We start from the raw sequence: 18,431 nt of genomic DNA, 5'->3' as shown, positions 1-18,431 counted from the left end.
ACCAAAAATAACTGTAAATGTGGATTCAATAGATCGTAATGCATTCAGTGTAGCTCATTTACACAAAACGTATTACAAAAAGTAATACATTGCAGTAATTGCATTACTTTTTAACAACACTGATTGTATCAGTAAGGCAAAAAGTGACTTAGGCAGTCGTGCTATGAGGCTAACGATATGTAGCCTTGTCTCTTAACTCCAGAACTTTGGTCATGAAATAAGCTGAATGACGTAAGCCATCAAGAACTGCACAAAGCTTTCTGCACATCCAGTGGAAATGAATAATTTCTGGCATGAGAAAGCGAAGGTGACAGTTGGTGAGATGAAGATGTATTATTGAACATGTAGTGAGTCTCTGTTCACTCCTGCCATCATTAATTTCGTCAGGAAAACAAGGAGCAGGCACTGAAATCACCGCAGAGCCGCCAGGAGTTACTAATCCTGGGTGTGTTTGCAGCTTCAGATGCAGGAGTTTTCTGCACGTTTTCATGTATTCTTCTCTATCTGCAGGTAAATAATAGATCGTCCTAAATTGGTTTATGTCCCGTTAACGATTTGAAATTTCTTTGACATATGCAGCACAGCCGGCGTTTACTGGCAGTAATTCTTCCAGCCATAAAAAAAATGAAAATGGTAACGGTTCAGGAACGAGAGGAAGAGCTTCTGTCTTCTAGCACTGAAGCTCGAGAGAGAGAGACATACAGGCAGAAATCCTTCATTACTCCACTGATATTTATTTCTCCTCTGACAGTAGCTTTAATAATGGAACAATGTAATGGAGCCCCAAGACATCGTACGTGCAGTGAAAGAGACATGTGGCTGTCATTTCGTCTCGACCAACATTGAGTTAAGAGAGGAAGATACAGCCGAAGGCAACAAGATCATACCTGTCCTGAAACGGATTAAGTCGAAAATAGAGGAGACAGGGAAGGCAGGTTTGAAACTTCATAAAGTGATTATATAAAATGATATGAGAGTATCTGCAGCAGGAAATGAGGACACGCGTTCGCAGACTGATGATCAAATAACATAAAGTGGCAATTCAATTGGAATGGGGAGGAAACGTCTCTTTGTCTTGGACCCGATTCTTCATCTTTAAAATTATTAAAGTTACACTCGAGGAGAAGAGGGAAGTGTTTCCGATGTTACAGAGAGTTACGATTAGATTGAAGACCCTGATGGATTGACTGAGTGTCAATCTTTATGACTGAGCTTTGATATTTATTTGGAGGAAAAAAAAGGTCGTAAAAGGTAAATTACATTAAAATCCAAGCAAATTGATCTTGGATTAAACTTTTTGTTGCAAATATCTATTAATAATTTGAATGTTATTGTGGGATTATAAGATGTATCCATGCAGAGTGCAAAGAGTACTATTTACAGGGAATTGGCAATTAAAAATGTAAAATTAAAAATATATTTTACAGGTTTTTTGCACATTTTGTGCATATTGCACGAAAAAATAGGTTAAAACAGAAATAAATAAACAGAACAGCAGCATCAGTGTCAGTGAAAGCCTGGATGAACAAAACAGTGCAGAATCTACTCACTGGTTTAAAACTAATTCATGTCTGGCGTGACATTTCTTACAGTGAGTTAAATGAGTGTGGGCCAAAGCCTGGAACCAAAGTGAAGGGAGCCAGCAAGTGAAAACCTGGAAGGGAAAAGGAAGGAGAGCCAATGCCACGCAATATTTTTTTTATAACGCCAGACTTATTTTAGAAGCTTCTAAATCTGTTTTGACAGGGAGAACACTTGTGGGGTGACTGGTGGCGTCCCTGATGCCAACCAGCGTCAGATAAGAAAAGGGTTGTCTCCACACTGCACAGTACAGCCAGGCGTACAGCGTCAGAGGGGTTTAGGTTTCAGGAACGAGGTTTTATATGAAGGGAAATAAACTGTGCATGTAGATTTGTTTTTGTTTATGTAACATGTTATGTAATTATCCACAGTTTATTTCAATTCAAATCAAACCTACACACGTCAACACTCACATCCATGCACACACGAGACATGGAGGACACTGAGGCTTGAGGCAAGGAGGACGCTACCTTTGGGGGGACCCGTCCACACCGAGGGGGGGTCCAAGTCCCTTAACCATTGGGACACCACCTCAAAGATCATCTCGACCCAGGCAGAGAAATGGGCAGCACACATAAGGTGCAGAGCGTCCAACCACCCGACCAAAGGGACCAAAGGGACGTCACTGCCACGAGGAAACACTGGATAATTAAAAGACTAAAATAGCAAGATGTGGTAAGAAATTAAAAAAAGAAAGATTAAATAAATCAATAAAAATATATTTATATTAAAAAAAGATTAAAACACTCTATGGAGGACCAATTCTGCCACAATAAATAAATGTTAGATATTAACTCATTTATTTAATTCATTATTTATTTAATTATTTATGGCATATATATATATATATCGGTAGGTATTCATTTATTTTTTATTGTGGCAGAATTGGTCCCCCATATTTATCCAGTAAAAATAGATAATAAAATTAAATAAATGAACCACGTTAAAATAAGCCATGTAAAACACTAAATGCATAAATAAACATCAGCTGTGATGAAATAGAATCAGGAAGAATTAAAATCATTAAATGTGATAACATGGAGTTAGTAGGAACTGCAGTAAAATCGTGTAAAAGCCCGATTAAAAGGTTTTTTTAAAAGTATCAACAGTCTCTGAGGTTCTCTGGTTGTTCCATAATAACTGAGTGTGTCTTACAAATAAGAAAACGTCCCAAGACCGTTAAGACATTTACTAAAAGAACCTTAAATCGATCCTGAAACGGACGGGGAGTCAATGCAAAGACTTTAAGAGTCGCAAAGTAATTTGATTACTGATAAACTGGCGCCCTGGGATCAGCTGCGTCTCCACCTACGACCTCCTACAGGGAAAGTGGTTAGAGATGACGAATGAACGAGTGATTTGTTTCCTTAAAAACCATTTTCCAGAGGGAGAGGTATATTTGAGCTGAGAATCAGTTGGTGAGAAGTTCTTAAAAGTAAAGTGGCTGGAAATCTGACACTGACACAAACAAACTTTACAAACAGGTCACTTGCTGATTGTCGAACAGAGCGCAGTGAGGAGTGAGGAGCTAATTTATCACGTGTGTCGCAGCCGCATCAATGAGGTGGCAGCAAACTGGATTAGTTGAATTAAAGGACGTTAATCTTGTAAATTTTCCACAGATGCGTGTCCGTCCATTTCTGGTAAAAATAGAGACGCTGGTGTGTTGGTCTCGAGTCACGTGGAACAATGTTATCTACTATCTGCAAACTCTTCATCCAGAAACAGAAAACATTAAAAGCTAACTTTCTCCATGATGCTGGAGAAGCGGGAGAGGAATCTTAATTGGGGGGGCGGTAGGTGGTTGGAGATGAGTGGTTGTTGCAGGAGAGGAAATACAGTGGTTGTAATCCACTCATCCAGCAGGATTACAGCAGAGACTTCAGAAAAGAAGGCAATTATGACAGCACATGTCTGTGCACTGCCCTGAATTCTATTACCCTCTCTGGCACTTTTCAATTTTCTTTAATTAAGTGGATTAAGAAGAAAGGCATGTTCTTCAATTAAAAAAAAAAAAAAAAAGTGATTAAAAGTCTAAAGAAAGATGAGAGGCAATGAACGGGAAGCAACTCATTTCTGCTTCTGATTAGTCACGGGTGTTTGCCGTAGGAATTCATGTTTCGTGCATCAAATTGATTTTGTTCATCATGAGATGGAGAAATGATCCGTGCACAGCTGAGAGGTTTGTTTGTGGCAGTGTTTAGTTGCTCTTCTTTTTCTTATTATTTATTTATTTTTTGGCATTTTTTCTTCATCCAACCAATATTTAAGGTTATTTTTTAACACGTGGTTTGGACTAGAGCTGCCTCCAACACCAGGCAGAATGTGACATATTTTACCAGCCAAGCTCTTTGTATTTTTCCTTTTTTCTTTTTTATCACCATTCCTCCGTCAAATAGATTCGATATGTCTCCGATGAATAATGAGAAAATTTTTCTCTACACGTTTCCTTGCCTGTATTATTATTTCTTCGCCATGTTGTAAAGATTTCTCCAGGACAGTAGGAGGGCATGAGCTATGCCACAGGTTTTCAACAGGGGGGCAAATCTTTGCTTGATTAGACATATATATATATATGTGAAGATACTCTCATATATTTTCATTTTCCCCACAAGTTAAAATGTCTTTAAATACACATTAACACGAATCCAACATATTTTAGTAAAGAGATAGCTTCATACTGAATGCAAAATGATAATAATAATGTACATTTATAAACAGCACTAGGTTGAGTTTAATATAGAACACATATAGTAGGTAAGGGGTCATTAATTAATCTCCCTCTGGTCTGTGTAGTTCACTTCTCTTTATTGCACCAGTTACTTTGTGTCTTAAATTCACATATTTTCCTGTTGTTGTTGCCAGGAGTGTTTTTTTTAAAGCATAAATAATCCAGTTTTAATAACAGGCCCAGGGTGGGATTAAGATTGTTATAGATATTATAGAATGACAATAAATTCTTATCTGTTCCAACGTTCCTCTTGGCTTTTTCTTGTGCATCGGTTTCCGTACTCTCTTTTACTCTTTTAAAGTAAACCTCACAGAAGAAAAGCTACTGGACCGTTTTTCTCATCTGTGTTTTTTTTCTTTTTTACATCTGCCATGTCAAACTCACATCTGTGATGGCCCCTCTCTCCGATTCTCATTTCCTACTGTTTCCTATTTCCTCTCAGCAGAGGTCATCAGCCCATTACTTTGCATTATGTGTCATCATCAAAGAGGATGGATCTGCCTGCTGTATTTGCAGTTCTCCTGCACAGGCAGAGGGATTGATCTGCTCCTCTGCTTCCCGATTAAAGAGACTACCTTTGTTCTTGCCAGGAGCCCCGTGCCCCGGTACATTATCGTCCGTCCTCTGTCTGCGTCTGTTACCATTAGACGCCGGTTTCCTCTTATGTCTCAGAACCCATCAGGATGTCCTGCCTGTGGTGAGCGAAAGAGGCAGCAGTTTGTTGAATTATCAGATATTATTCTTCATTGGTCATGGGTTTACATTTTTTATTTTTTATTTTCTTGATGATATTTATTTATTTTTATTTTTAATGTAATCTTATCTTTCTTGTGGTTTCTCTGTTTCAACCTCAAACTTCCCACCAGTTCCCAAAGTGAAGAAGCTATTCCATGATATATATACCACGACTTGGACAACATCACAGATATTTCCATGTCTCCCAACTCTCTTAAAAAACAAAACAAACATCTGTTTTCTTCATTCGTGGCACACACTGTGCAGTGGGTGACTCTGGTGTAGTACCATCATTTGTCTGCAGGTCGCGCCACTTTTTCCACAGAGCGCAATTTGTTGCGTGTCCCTAACGACTTCCCGTCTTCTACGTAGCAACCCGGAAGAGCAAACTGCTTTCTCCTGACACGTAGCAACCACAACTAAGTTGGCTCAGGGCGGATTTGTCAAACACCACAGGTAAAAGATTGCATTGCGATGCAACTGTAATACTGAAAGAATAATGACTGTGTAAGAAATGTTTGCCGGAATCAAAAAAGCGAGTGCTGACATTATGCGCAAGATATGTTTCCGCTAGCTTTAGCTAACAAGAGAGTTAACGTTAGCCTCGCTAAAATTAGCTGCTGTAGTTTTACCCGATTAGTTTCGTTTGTAGGTGTTTGTCATCTCAGTTTATAATACTGACCCAAAATTGGGTTTGCCCGTGAAACTGACTACTTAAGCTGCTTTAAATGCTGTGTTTGCATCTATTATGTTATGTTAGCCTACGTCGTCCCTAATGTAGCTAATCAGTGCCGTGAGCTTGATGAAAACCGTGTAAACATGGATGTTTACAATGTGTTTATTTAACATGCAACCGCTCAGACAAGTGTTAACTTACTTATGTGTTTGTTAAGCTAAAGTTAAAAGGTTTTTGTTAGGCTACCGGTTGATATTTAAGCTTTACTCCATCAATGAAAAACAAATTATACGCTTTAAACTATTGTTTATCCATCAGTGAACACGCTGTCTATGCCAATATATTAATGTCTGTATTTAAGGTTTGTGCTGAGCTGATAAACGATGCTCCCGTGTTTCTGACAGAGTAAGAGATGTCTGGGTTTGACAACTTCAACACAGACTTCTACCAGTCCAGCTACAGCGTAGATGACCAAAACCAAGCTGGCTACGGCTACAGCAACACCGAAGGCTCCTACAACAAGTAAGCGAAGAAAGAAGCTCTCACCTGCACCACCCTCAGCTTTTGACGCCTTTCAAACTAACCTGCCTTCTTGTGGTGTTGCATCATGTGGGCTCCTTTTGACCTAATTACCTATTCATTATTCCAAATGTGTGTTTCCCAGGCAGTATGGTCAGTACGATTACTCTCAGCCCATGGGCTACTCTCCCCCGGGGGTGATGCAGCCCCAGCAGCCATACACGGGACAGATCTTCCAGCCTGCACAGACCTACACTCCATCCCCGACACAGTCCATGTACAGCAGTAGCTTTGATGACGAGCCGCCACTGCTAGAAGGTAGGTGACCCACAACCTGAAGGCAAGGACGTATGGATTTCTAGAATCTAGAATATCAAAAATATGTCATTAATTAGCATTGTATTAGCATTTTCATTTCAACTATATCTACTTATTTTGAAATTAAATTGTTCTTTTCTCATACTGAACTCATCTTTTACATCTATAACAAACCTGAAATGTATCCAGTGGTTTTATTCCAGTGGCAGAATATTAAGCAGATGGAGTTGATGCATAACTTAGCTCTGAATGTGTGATATGTGTGTTGTAATTTATGTGTCAAGGACATTCTGAAAAGAAATCACACTTCAGTCAAAAGAGAAGTCATCCTTGCACCCACAAACAAAGTTCTAAAAAAGTGTGTGCATACCGATCAGCCACAACATTATGACCTTATGACATTATGAAACAAGATGTAAATAACATTTAAACCATATTGCGACGATTCAGTGATCTACTGGGAAATGTTTGGATCTGGCATTTATTGGTGTGGATGTTACTTACACATTTAGCACCCACCTACACTAGACTAGACTAGACTCAGAAGGCCCATATCCATCCTCTGATGAGTCACCACAAGGGAGACCTACACAATGACAACAAACCTTTGTGTGGTTGTTCATTTATGGAATCATTTTCTAACATTTAACATGCTTGACATGTGTTTTTCCTTTTTCTCTTAGAATTAGGAATCAATTTTGACCACATCTGGCAGAAGACTCTGACAGTGCTCCACCCAATGAAAGCAGCAGACGGCAGCATCATGAATGAGACGGACCTTGCTGGGCCCATGGTTTTCTGTTTGGCCTTCGGAGCAACACTTCTCCTGGTACCAACCGCTTAGTTGATTCTGGTTAAAAACAGCTAGAAACAGGAGAAACATGGTTTTATTCTCCATGTTTTTTTGCTTTAGCTCATATAATTGAAATAATAGTAAAATAACATCAATCACTTAAACACACGGTTCTAGATTAATCTTAAGATTCTAAAAAAAGGACTTTTTTGGAAAAAAGCTCCTCGTATTTATATCAGAGATGTCACCAGCTCTCATCTTTGGTTTGAGAGCTAATATATTATATATTCCTCTTGAACCTAAAAACCTCTTTCAAGGTGTGTTTTAAGATTGGTTTCCTGCTAAATGCTCCTGTATATTTGTCTTCATGCTCTTTTAGACTCAGGTGATTTTGGCAAACCAAACTAATTTTATCTGTGTCCAGTCTGTTTCTATTATTATCTGTCATCCTCACACTATAATTACAGCTCAGTTTAAACGATGACTCCAAGTCTGGACACTGTTCAAAACATCTCACACTTTCTGTATTAAACTGAATCTGTGGTTAATGTTGCTGCAGAGCTTGTTACTGAACATCTGCTCGTACGTCTCTCCATTCACAGTCGGGTAAGATCCAGTTCGGTTATGTGTACGGCATTAGCGCGATCGGCTGCCTCGGCATGTACTGCCTCCTCAACCTCATGAGCATGACGGGCGTCTCCTTTGGCTGCGTGGCCAGCGTGCTGGGATACTGCCTCCTCCCCATGATCCTCCTTTCCAGCTTCGGAGTCCTCCTCTCTTTACAGTGAGTAATGAAAGTGTGACTTCAAAGGATCATTTCCACCTCATATTAGAAATAAAACAGTTCGAATGGCTAATTTCCTTCCTGTCTTCTTTAGGGGCATGATAGGAATTATACTAACTGCAGCAATCATTGGCTGGTGCAGCTTCTCAGCCTCAAAGATCTTCATCTCGGCGTTGGCCATGGACGGGCAGCAGCTCCTGGTCGCTTACCCCTGCGCTCTGCTGTACGGCGTCTTCGCCCTCATCTCTGTCTTTTGAGCAACCCGCTAAAAAAAAACAACTGCTCCTCAGTTTCTGTAATTTCAGTTTAATTAGCGTCAGTGCAACTAGGGTTATTATTGGCTGATTACGCTGTTATGACAGAAAAGTGGGAGCTCCGGTCTAAAACATGTTTTTTTTTATTTATTTTTTTTTCTCCCCCGTCTTTGCCTCCACCTCTCACTACATTTCAACTTGACCATCTGCCTCGAGTCAGTCCCCTCACTCCCGTCGTGCGTCTTATAGGGGAGGACTGTGAATTAAACCTGGTGAGAAATAACTCTCCCGTGGACCTCGCCGAGCCGTGTTTGGCTCGGCGCAGTCCTGTGATTTTTAAGGGCATGAAGGAGAAGGAAGTGAGCAATTAGTTCACACGGAGGAAACCCGAGGAGACTGTTTAATTTGGTCACAGGAGGTAAAACGTTCTCAATTTTTCAAGAAGACAAACAACCCCCGCAGCCTAATTTGGAGCCAGTGAAAGTGCCACGTAGGATTTTTGCAAAAGCTCTTATGAGCTTCGTCTGGCAAACGTCCGTAGATGCTACCACGGAGAGACTGAGGGAAACACCCACTTTTGTTTTTTCTGCACAAGACTACAATAACTCAATCTACTTCCCCTCCTGGAAGAGCAAAGCGAAATGCGGAGGTCTCCTCCGCAGCATCTCCTTTTCTTCAGGACTCCCCACCGTCTGCATCACCGACGTTTGACGCAAACACAGCTGCTCTGCTCTTTCTGTGTTTTATCATATTTTTTGAGATTCGTTTGAGTTTCGATGCCTTTCGGGAAAGACACAACCACAGTTTGCACAAAAGCGTTTCTCCAATTGTGAAAACCAAACAAATAAGAGTAGATGACGAGAATGAATAGCCTGAGAGATACTGTGTGTGTCTCTAAAGGTTTCTGTTAAATCCTCGTTTCAGAGACGACTCCCTTCGTATGCTTTGATGTGTCATCTGTTGTTCACGTCTTCTAATGCACATTAAAGTTGTTTTTGAAGTTTATCTGCCGTGATTAAATTGCACGTCGTCGCCGGAGTGATAACGGGGAGAAGCCGAAGAAGAAACCTCTGTAAAGAGAGACCGGAGCGAGACTCGCAGGTCTTTGTTGTGAGGCAGAAGAAAGGCGGTTTGTGTGTGTGTGTGTGTGTGTGTGTGTGTGTGTGTGTGTGTGTGTGTGTGTGTGTGTGTGTGTGTGTTGGGAGGGGGGGTCTGAAAGAAGCCAGGGTATGATGCATAATGACAGTTTTCAGCAGCCTGCAGAGAGTTTCCAGCAGCTGGCTGGTACATCAAAGAAGGTGACCTCTGCGCTTTGATCCGCACAGTTGTCACTTTTTATTGCGTCTCGGGTTCCATGAAGGATTAAAACAGTCTGTAATTGCATGAAAAGCCCACGTAAATGTTTTCTCTGTGGGCATTCACGTCCGAAAGCCTGATCAAGTGAGGCCAGCGGGGCGGCGTCGGCCTGCGGCTACGCCCCCCGGAGGTCAAAACTTCAATCGGTGTGAGGACCTACGGGAGAAAGGCATCGGCACGAATCATTTTAGAAACGCGACAAGTCACAAATTGGAATATTTTGGGTTTTTAATGGAGCACAAACCTTTTATTTTACTTTCCCCGTCTGGGTTTTTCTTTCCGCTAACATACACAAAACGCATACGCGTGGGGCCTCCTTAAATGCATGATAACCCACTTAGGAGGACTGAATAATTCAAACCTGAAAATAGAGAGTGATGTTTCTGTTCCTACCAACTCAAAATATCAAGGAGGCACTTTGCATTTCAAGCAAACTAAAGAGGAGCCGTCTGCCCGTTCAGTTTGTCTCTAAATAAAGAGGTTATGAGGAATCCCACGCAGCTGTGAGCATATCAACCGCTCCAGATTATTCTGTAGCTCTGCGTCCTGTCAGATCTCAAGGAGCATTGTGGGTCGGGCAGAGTGGGATGAGTTGTGCCAGTTTTCACTGGAGGTGTCTTTTAAAGCGAGGGAATGACAGTAATGCCTCCAACTTAAATATGTACATATATTTTAGGATGTGCTGCATCCCTGGAAACCATCGCTTTGAATCTTAAATAAACTCTTTAAGAAATATAACCTCACACAAAAAACTTGTGCCTTTGGAGGGAAAACATACATGAACATACACATTTTAACCTCATATACTTAACTACTATTTAAAAGCAAGACAAAGTCAATGCCAAATTACTTATTTGAGGTTTATTTAAAGATAATTTACAAAATAAAAGACCAGTTTTCTTAAATAATGTCTAACGCCACATGAGCACAGTTAAAAACCAAACCAGGCTACTACTCAACACACTCTCTTCTTCACCAAGGTCCATTTAACAAGGACAAAAATAAATTCAAAGTGACGACTGAATCGACTGCAGTTCCATTCACAGATCCGTCCTGCTACTCACTCTGCTCCCTTCATTTTCTTTAAATGTGAAGACGGACTTTCCATCCATCCACAGACTTAAGCAGAACTTTGCTCTGATGAACCTTCAACCTTCTCCACCCTCAACCTAGATAGAGGGTTTGGTTCTAGCTGCGAAGTTCACAACGAAGTCACCAGCACAGATCCTTGTCTCCATCATCATCATCATTCTGGACACTCTCATAGTCAGTGGTGTCTTTAAGTGGAATGGAAATGTCACTTTCCCAAGAGCTTCTGTAGACAGTCACTTTCCTTTTTGGTTTTGGTTGGTTTGGACCCTTTCAGAGCCGCTTTCTTCTTAGAGAAAGATAAATTTCTCTTTTCAGTCTGTTCAGCTCCATCTTCTCTGGTGTGTCAGTCACCACCTCAGTTTTTACTCTCTTTCTTTCTTTCTTTGTATTCTGGGCCTGCGTCCGGTGGCTTTTGGCAAAGGAAGTACGACTTCTGGCCACTGGCACAACTTAACCCACCCCATCCCCACCATTTTGACTCCATAGGTCTTCAACAGGGCGTCTGTGATCCCTGTGGGGGAGGGAGGGGGGCATTAATATGAGTCCAACATATTTTGGTAAAGGGATAAATGGAGGCAGAAAACTTTACCTTTCAGTCAGCACTTCACTCATTCAGCGATGCAGGAGCTGTTTCACACAAAGTGTCGAGCTAAGCCTCCTGTACACGGTAGGACCAGCCCCTATGGAAAGAATGTAAGAATATATGAACCTGTGTTTATAAATAGCATGATAAAAATGATTATAGAACACATATAGTAGGTAGCGGGGCCCTGGTATAGACCCATATTGTAGCTTATTAAAGCACTAACACACATGTGAAATATTCTCAAACTTGACTATAATTGTTCAGACGCAACAATCAAAAAAAACTCAATTTCACTTTGAAATCTGAAGTGTGCCTGTGTTCTCTGCAGGACGAGTGAAATGCGTGACTCTTCAAATATGTGTGATCACGTCACCGATTTCTTCTGTGGTTTTCTAGAAAGAAACGAGCAGCGGCACAACCTCCCCGCTGGCGAGAATCTCCCCACTGTCTCCTATAGGATGGAAGCATGTTGACATTTATACAGCCTCGTGTGTGTGTGTGTGTGTGTGCAGTGTTTGGTTTGAGGCATTTTGCAGAGCGTGCCAGGTTTCAGTGTGTTGCACCAGCATTCACTCAGAGACATGTCAAGTCCTCACCACGTTATTCAGTTCCATAAATGTCCTCTGTCCTCATCACCTCCTGACTGTAGCTGCCCCGGGATCCACAACCTTTTACTGTACGTGATGAAACTCTCCACAGCGAGGATCATCCACTCATTATACTGTATGTATGTGTGTGTTAACGTTTACAAAAGGAAGACAACACGTCCTATTTCCTGTTTATAAACCTTGAAACATTTCATTCAGTCCAAAATGAAGTGAAATGATGAAAAGAAACATTTTTTCGGTGGCTAAATACCCCACGCTCACACAGAGAACCCAAGTATTTTCCTGGTTTTTGTCAAGAGTTAAAGCAAGATGAAGATAAAGGCGTGCGTAATAGTTTCCGTGTGTGTAACTTTAACTACCAGCTGTACGTGAGCCATATTCCCAAATTGGTAAAAACGGGGTCGGACCTCCTTATTGACGCGAGTAATTTGAAATTCACACCGGTGCCAAGTAGGAAATGCAGCTTTTCTGACACAGACTTAATAATAGTCCCACATTCATGAGCCATTCAGTAATACTCTGCTTATGGACAAAAATGATAGAAATACCTACAAGTGGCGTAGGCGGAGAAAACTGCATATTTATGAAAACAAAAATATCTGAATCAACAATGAATATACTTAGCAGAGTAAAACACTTACTCCCTAAAACATATTGTGTTATTTCTGGTCTGTTTTTCTGCATTTAGATGAACTGATAACATGCAATCAGGTGCAGATTCTGCAGGTTTCTTCTCTATAATAGAGGCGTGAAGCCAGAATAATTAAAGACCATCAACACAAGTACAAACGAGAAGCTTCTGCGTGTCCTGAAACATTTACCCTCCAGCGCCTGCAGATGGCAGTGTTGAGTCGCTGTCCCTTTGACTGAATGAATATGTTTTTGCTTTATTTACTGGTCATGGCATGCTATTTCCCATGGAGCAATGCTCTGCAGTCTACTTTTATTTATTTATTTTTTCTCTATTTAGTCATCATGTAAAAATGTATGTCTCACTCTGGCCCAGATCGGCGCGCACGAGCAGCCAAACACACCCAGCTCTGAACTCAGACGCTTTTATTGTTTGCTCGTTTACACATTTGTGTGCTTGGCTCCGTGTTTGTTGTGCTCGTCTTCCGGGGGCACAGCGTAACATTTCATTCAGTGGATACATTTATTTCAGTTCTTCAAGTTAGAGACTTAATACTTTTCTTTTTTTTTTCACTATGGGTGGGGCCTGAGAAATCCTAATTCTGTCTCTGTAAACACTGCTTTCACATTACTGTCGCTGAAATGGTTTGCGGTCAAACGTTTAAACGCTGAGCCGAGAGTGCTGGTGGAATCATAAAAGTCCTCATCATCTACATGCTGTTTTGGGGACAGCTGACTGTTCTGCTCGAATAAGGGACACCACACCATTATGTCATCTAATGGAGGATAATCTCACCTCCATATGGCTGGCCTGAGCCGCAGTCTGTCCTGCCCAGCTAGCCTAGCAGGCCGGGCTGACCAGAGGGAGCAGCAGCAGCTAATGATGGAACTCTTTCCTTTTCTGGTAGAAAAAAAAACAAAAAAACAAAAGAAAAACAATACATGGCATGAGACGAGCTGAAGGAAGAAAATTGTGAGATTGCACGATTCCTGCATCACTAATTTCCCCAAAGTCTGTTCTGTTACGAGTCATGAATCTGGCAAAGGAGCAAAAGGGTTGTAAATCACAACATGTTCCCAATGAAAGAGAAAAAAAAAATCAATTAATGCTGTTGCAAAATATTATTATGTGCAAATAATTTAGTAATATAGAGGTTCGTTGGATGCTAATTAAAACAAATAAAAGAAAGGAAAGGAGGAAATGGTCTGTTCTGTATTTACTGCCCTGGGTTCAGAAAAAACAGCCTCAGAAAATGTATTACTTCCAATTACAAATGAATTATTTGTATAATGACTTGACAAATCCTGTGTGTGTGTGTGTGTGTGTGTGTGTGTGTCTCTAACAGTGTTTGGTGTGATTGAGTATTTTTCTGCCACGGTTTAATAAAAAACAAAACAAAACTAAAAACTTAACCCTTTAACTATCATTTATTTTTAATCTATATTAACAGTGTGCACTACAAACTGAGTATATTGACATATAATTATTAAAATGTTCACACGATTCTACAGATTCATACAATATAAATACTGTAAAAAAATAAAGCTGTATGAAGTATATTTTCAGGCTATATTTTGTGTTCAAAAGCGCTTTATCTCAAAAAGTATAAAAGATATTTGTATATATAATGTGTTCACACGTGGGTAAATTGCAAATTACAAACTGAATGACAAGCAATGATTAGAAAATGGGCACAAAATGGGAAATTAAGGATTTTATTGTCTTCTACTACAGAAAAGATCAACGTGTGGTTACGCTGCCCGTCCAAGGGTTGACATAAAGATTTCCTTCTAATACATTCATATTGGCGCCTACTCCGTCTTTTATTAGCATCATGATTTGATGTTTTATGAAAGGCGAGAAGATGTTTGTGTTTGTAAGCGGTGCACGGCGGCAGACGTAGACGGACAGGATACCAGATGTGACCTGTGCAGGAGACGTACTCCAAAAAAGCCTCGGAGCGACCGGGCTGATTAGGGTGTTATCTCCAGCGAGGGACCAGACGAGTGACAGGTGGAAATGTGACGATTGGTATTCAGCAACGCAGTGCCGCCTTCTAATGCATCTGCAAAGCCAACAGCACATGAATATTCACTGAGCAACTGTTAGCACAGCAGAGTGTGATTTGCTCCTGCACTTCATTAGGCTAATTGTCCCCCTTCATTGCGCTGTGGACTCTTCTAACTGTTGATTCAGAACTCAATGAACTAATGCAAACAGTGCAAGGGACGATCGGAAGAGTCTGACTGAGGGGAAATGAGCGATGTGTGTGTGTGTGTGTGTGTGTGTGTGTGTGTGTGTGTGTGTGTGTGTGTGTGTGTGTGTGTGTGTGTGTGTGTGTGTCCATCTGTATCCGTCCATGCTCATGTGAATTCATGGGTTGGTGTGAATATGTGCAAGCAAGCATTCCACGTTCATGTATGTCTATGTGCATACACTTGCGTGTCTCTGAACTCTGGGCGTACGACGGTTAGGATCAGAGATCTTATTGCCGTGTGCAGAAAAATGAGCTGAAAATGTTAGAAGACGCTCACACCCACGTGCACATGCACTAACCTTCAGTGCTTGTAGCTCCAGCAAACACATCAGAAACATACGCGTGTGCAGAAACAGGCACCAGACAAAAATCTTTTTCCAGTTAACTTGCAGTTTATACTGAGCCAAGTCTTATTTTCTTACTTTTTCTTATCTTTTCTTTTTTATTTTTTCTAAGACGTGGTATTTTTACACTTTTGTAATTTGGTTTCACAGCTGCTACACCTGTGCATTAAGTATGGAAGCTATAAAAACTCTCCATAGCTGTGTCACAGTCTCATCTAAACTGGAACAAGGCATGAATAATATTCCTGATTTAAAAGATTTATTTGTGAATAATTGCTCACCAGCTACATTTACACTTTTTTTTTTTTTAATCCAAGAAAAACTACTGTTTTTGAAACAAATCCATCACAGGTTTGGAGCGATCGTTTCACCCAGACAGATTCTCATCGTCTCATTCTCCACGTTGTCTGAGTGGCAGATAAAAATGATGAAGATCCACTCCTCAGACATGACTCCTCTCTCCAAAAGAAACAGCACTCGGTCGCTGGGAAAAATCTATTCCCGTCCAAGAGGAGAAGAGATCATTTTTCATAGTACGGCTTTCTCTTGATTCTTCACAAAATGTGTAACGTGCACCGTAAAGGCTGTTACTGTGTTTGTTAGAGTTCAGTTCAGTTCAGTTTTATTTACGTAGCATCGATAACCATAACAAATGTCTCGAGACGCGTTACAAATCCCGTTCCTGAAATCCCCAGAGCAGGCACCGAGGGGGGCGGTGGCGAGGAAAAAACGTTAGCAGAAACTTGAGCTCATTTGGGTGGGGTTAGTTGGTTGGTTGGCTGGGGGGATGGGAGGGGAGGGGGGGGGCACATCTTCATGAGGCCGGGCCGGGTAGAAACAGAAATAGAGAGATAAGAGAACAGCAGGAGGAATGAGATTAACACACATCTGGTTAAAGCATACAAGTGGAATTTAATCGTGACAGGACACAGTCGATGATGTTACATGAAAAACTATAATAATAATGATTGTAAACCAGAGCTTAGGGGCTTAAAACTGTTAGTGACAATGTTAGCACAGGTGACATGAATATAATGTATATATACATATGTATAAATACAAGAGGGATCATTGGTAGAGTTCACTCCTCTGAAAAAGAGAGTAATAATTTGCATAAAGTAGCTGAATATTTGACATACATAATGTTAAGCGTGATGCCCTGGACCCATTCACAGTTTGTAAACAGTGTAAGGATTTTTGGGGGGCGGGGCTTAGCTGGAGGCAAAACATCGCAAACAACCTGTAAACGCTGGTTAGCATATTTCAACTGACTGCTTTAGCAAGAACTTAGTGGAAACACTGTGGAGGGTAACGTAGTAAATGCAACTTCTGCTTGGACTCACCTGAAACATACAACTAATGTTGCGTTAGCCAGCCTAGCTGTTAGCATTAACATTAACAGGTAGCAAGAATCCCCAAATTAATGATTACGGTAACGTAATTTTACGAACACAGGGGGTTTGTCTTTATCGAGTGAAGCCTCTCCTACAAAGACATTACCAGAAGTAAGTAGAACCACTGTGGAGGGTAACGTAACCCTTTAAACATGTTATGTTAGCTAATGGTTAGCATTAGCATTAACCTGTAACAAGAATCCCCCCAAAAATAATTAACTTAACGTAAGTTTAGTCACAATGTGGTTGGTATGGGATAAAACTTCAAGTTAGTGTTTTTGATTATTCGATTTTAGCACCAAAAATACAGCAAGACGACATTTTTGTGGTTGGCAATGACAGTTTTCACCTTAAGCTTCCTTCTGTTGCGTCTATAACACCATCATTTCACAGTGGCGTAGGCCATGAAGGGGTTCTCTGGTCACTTCCGGGCAGTGCTTTCATGCACAATGTAGGATCAGAGCCGCTGCAAAGATTAGAAGCCCATCTGATCTTGCTGGAGGTGTCCTTGTTCAATATGCACGGCACAGGCACAGTATTAATAATAATTCAGAACATCATTTAACTGCAGCAAGCAGCAACTCAGCTGACGTCATCCTGTATTTGTGCTCACATTAGGAGAGTTCTGAGTCATCATTTATGCTCCAGACCTGTGTTTGTCCTTTACTCAGATGTTTGTGGGCAGTGTTTAATATTACAGTAATTAAATGCCCATTTTAAAAAGTGTTGAAATCTAACTGAAACTAATGTTCCATATAACACTGTATCCCAGGCACATTCAAGAAAGACATGACATCCAAAATGGCTTGGTGTTTTTTTTTTTTTTACTTGCACTTAGTAGGCAGCACAGACACACATAGCATTTCCTCTTATATACTGCTGGACAGTAACACAGTCTTGGAGCATAGGACTCCCTCTATCTGGGCACTAATGTCTGAAGATACTTCATGCCACATTATTAAAAAAACATTCGCAGCTCTGTTCATTTTGTGGTTTCCTTTCCTTTTAAATTTCCTCCTCCTCCTCCTCCTCCTCCTTCTCTTTCAGCTACACCTAATAAAATATAAATCTACTTAATCACCCCGCCTCTTTATATATTAATGAATGCTGTATTCGCTGTATTTATGTATGTCTGTTATGTAACAATGTGCATACAGTTGCAGAGGAGAAGATATCAGACCCATGCATAAAGATAAGAATACAGTAAATGACGGTGTTGTACTGAAATCAACCAATAATGCATCCACTACGGCATCCGCAAAAAATATTTTTAATATAAAGCACAGTATTTAGTGTGGAAATTCACTCATGCAATGCACTATAAATATGGCGCATATCATAACATATGCACAGTAACAAATAACAGCTTTTGTGATTGACTTATCGTCCAAAATGTTGTTTTTTTCCTTCTGTACTTTTATAGAAGGTTTATTTACCTGTATTTGTTCTTACACTGGCCATCGGCTTGCGGTTTTTATTTCAGTGGGCGCAAGGAACATTATGGTCATTATTTCAGGAGTCATGAGCTCAGTAGTTAAAAGTAGCGCATGCCATGGCAGCAGAAGTAGCTGCTCTTTCCTCCCTCCAGGAACCTGGAAATAATTGGCAGCACGTTGGAGCGCAGCGGAGGGATCTCTGAGCGCTACTGCAACTCAAAGGGAAGAGCTCAAGCGGAAGGAAAAAGTCCTGGCACGGCCTCGCACAACCTTGTGGCCTTAATTATTTATAAAAAAAAAAAAGAAATGGGCCAGAGACTGCAGTGTGGGCTTTGA

The 18,431-nt window shown here is 40.8% G+C and overlaps 1 protein-coding gene across 1 annotated transcript; it reads left to right on the top strand.

The window, feature by feature from the left end:
• The first annotated feature begins 5,410 nt into the window (after positions 1-5,410).
• On the top strand, positions 5,411-9,396 carry yipf5 (Yip1 domain family, member 5). Its single transcript, XM_047607841.1, has 6 exons — positions 5,411-5,503; positions 6,128-6,245; positions 6,388-6,560; positions 7,244-7,389; positions 7,956-8,137; positions 8,232-9,396. The coding sequence occupies exons 2-6, from the start codon at positions 6,136-6,138 to the stop codon at positions 8,392-8,394; spliced, it is 774 nt and encodes a 257-aa protein (XP_047463797.1). The 5' UTR covers positions 5,411-5,503; positions 6,128-6,135; the 3' UTR covers positions 8,395-9,396.
• The last annotated feature ends 9,035 nt before the right edge of the window (positions 9,397-18,431 follow it).

This window comes from Mugil cephalus, chromosome 15 (assembly GCF_022458985.1).
Source record: "Mugil cephalus isolate CIBA_MC_2020 chromosome 15, CIBA_Mcephalus_1.1, whole genome shotgun sequence".
NCBI classification, from domain to species: domain Eukaryota; kingdom Metazoa; phylum Chordata; class Actinopteri; order Mugiliformes; family Mugilidae; genus Mugil; species Mugil cephalus.
This window is presented reverse-complemented; position numbering and strand designations above follow the sequence as displayed.

Bases quoted from the DNA above. Each gene is read 5' to 3' on its own strand.
- yipf5 (XM_047607841.1), top strand. From the start codon at position 6,136: ATGTCTGGGTTTGACAACTTCAACACAGACTTCTACCAGTCCAGCTAC. The intron at 6,246-6,387 runs GTAAGCGAAGAA...TGTGTTTCCCAG, and splicing joins ACCGAAGGCTCCTACAACAA to GCAGTATGGTCAGTACGATT. The intron at 8,138-8,231 runs GTGAGTAATGAA...TGTCTTCTTTAG, and splicing joins GGAGTCCTCCTCTCTTTACA to GGGCATGATAGGAATTATAC.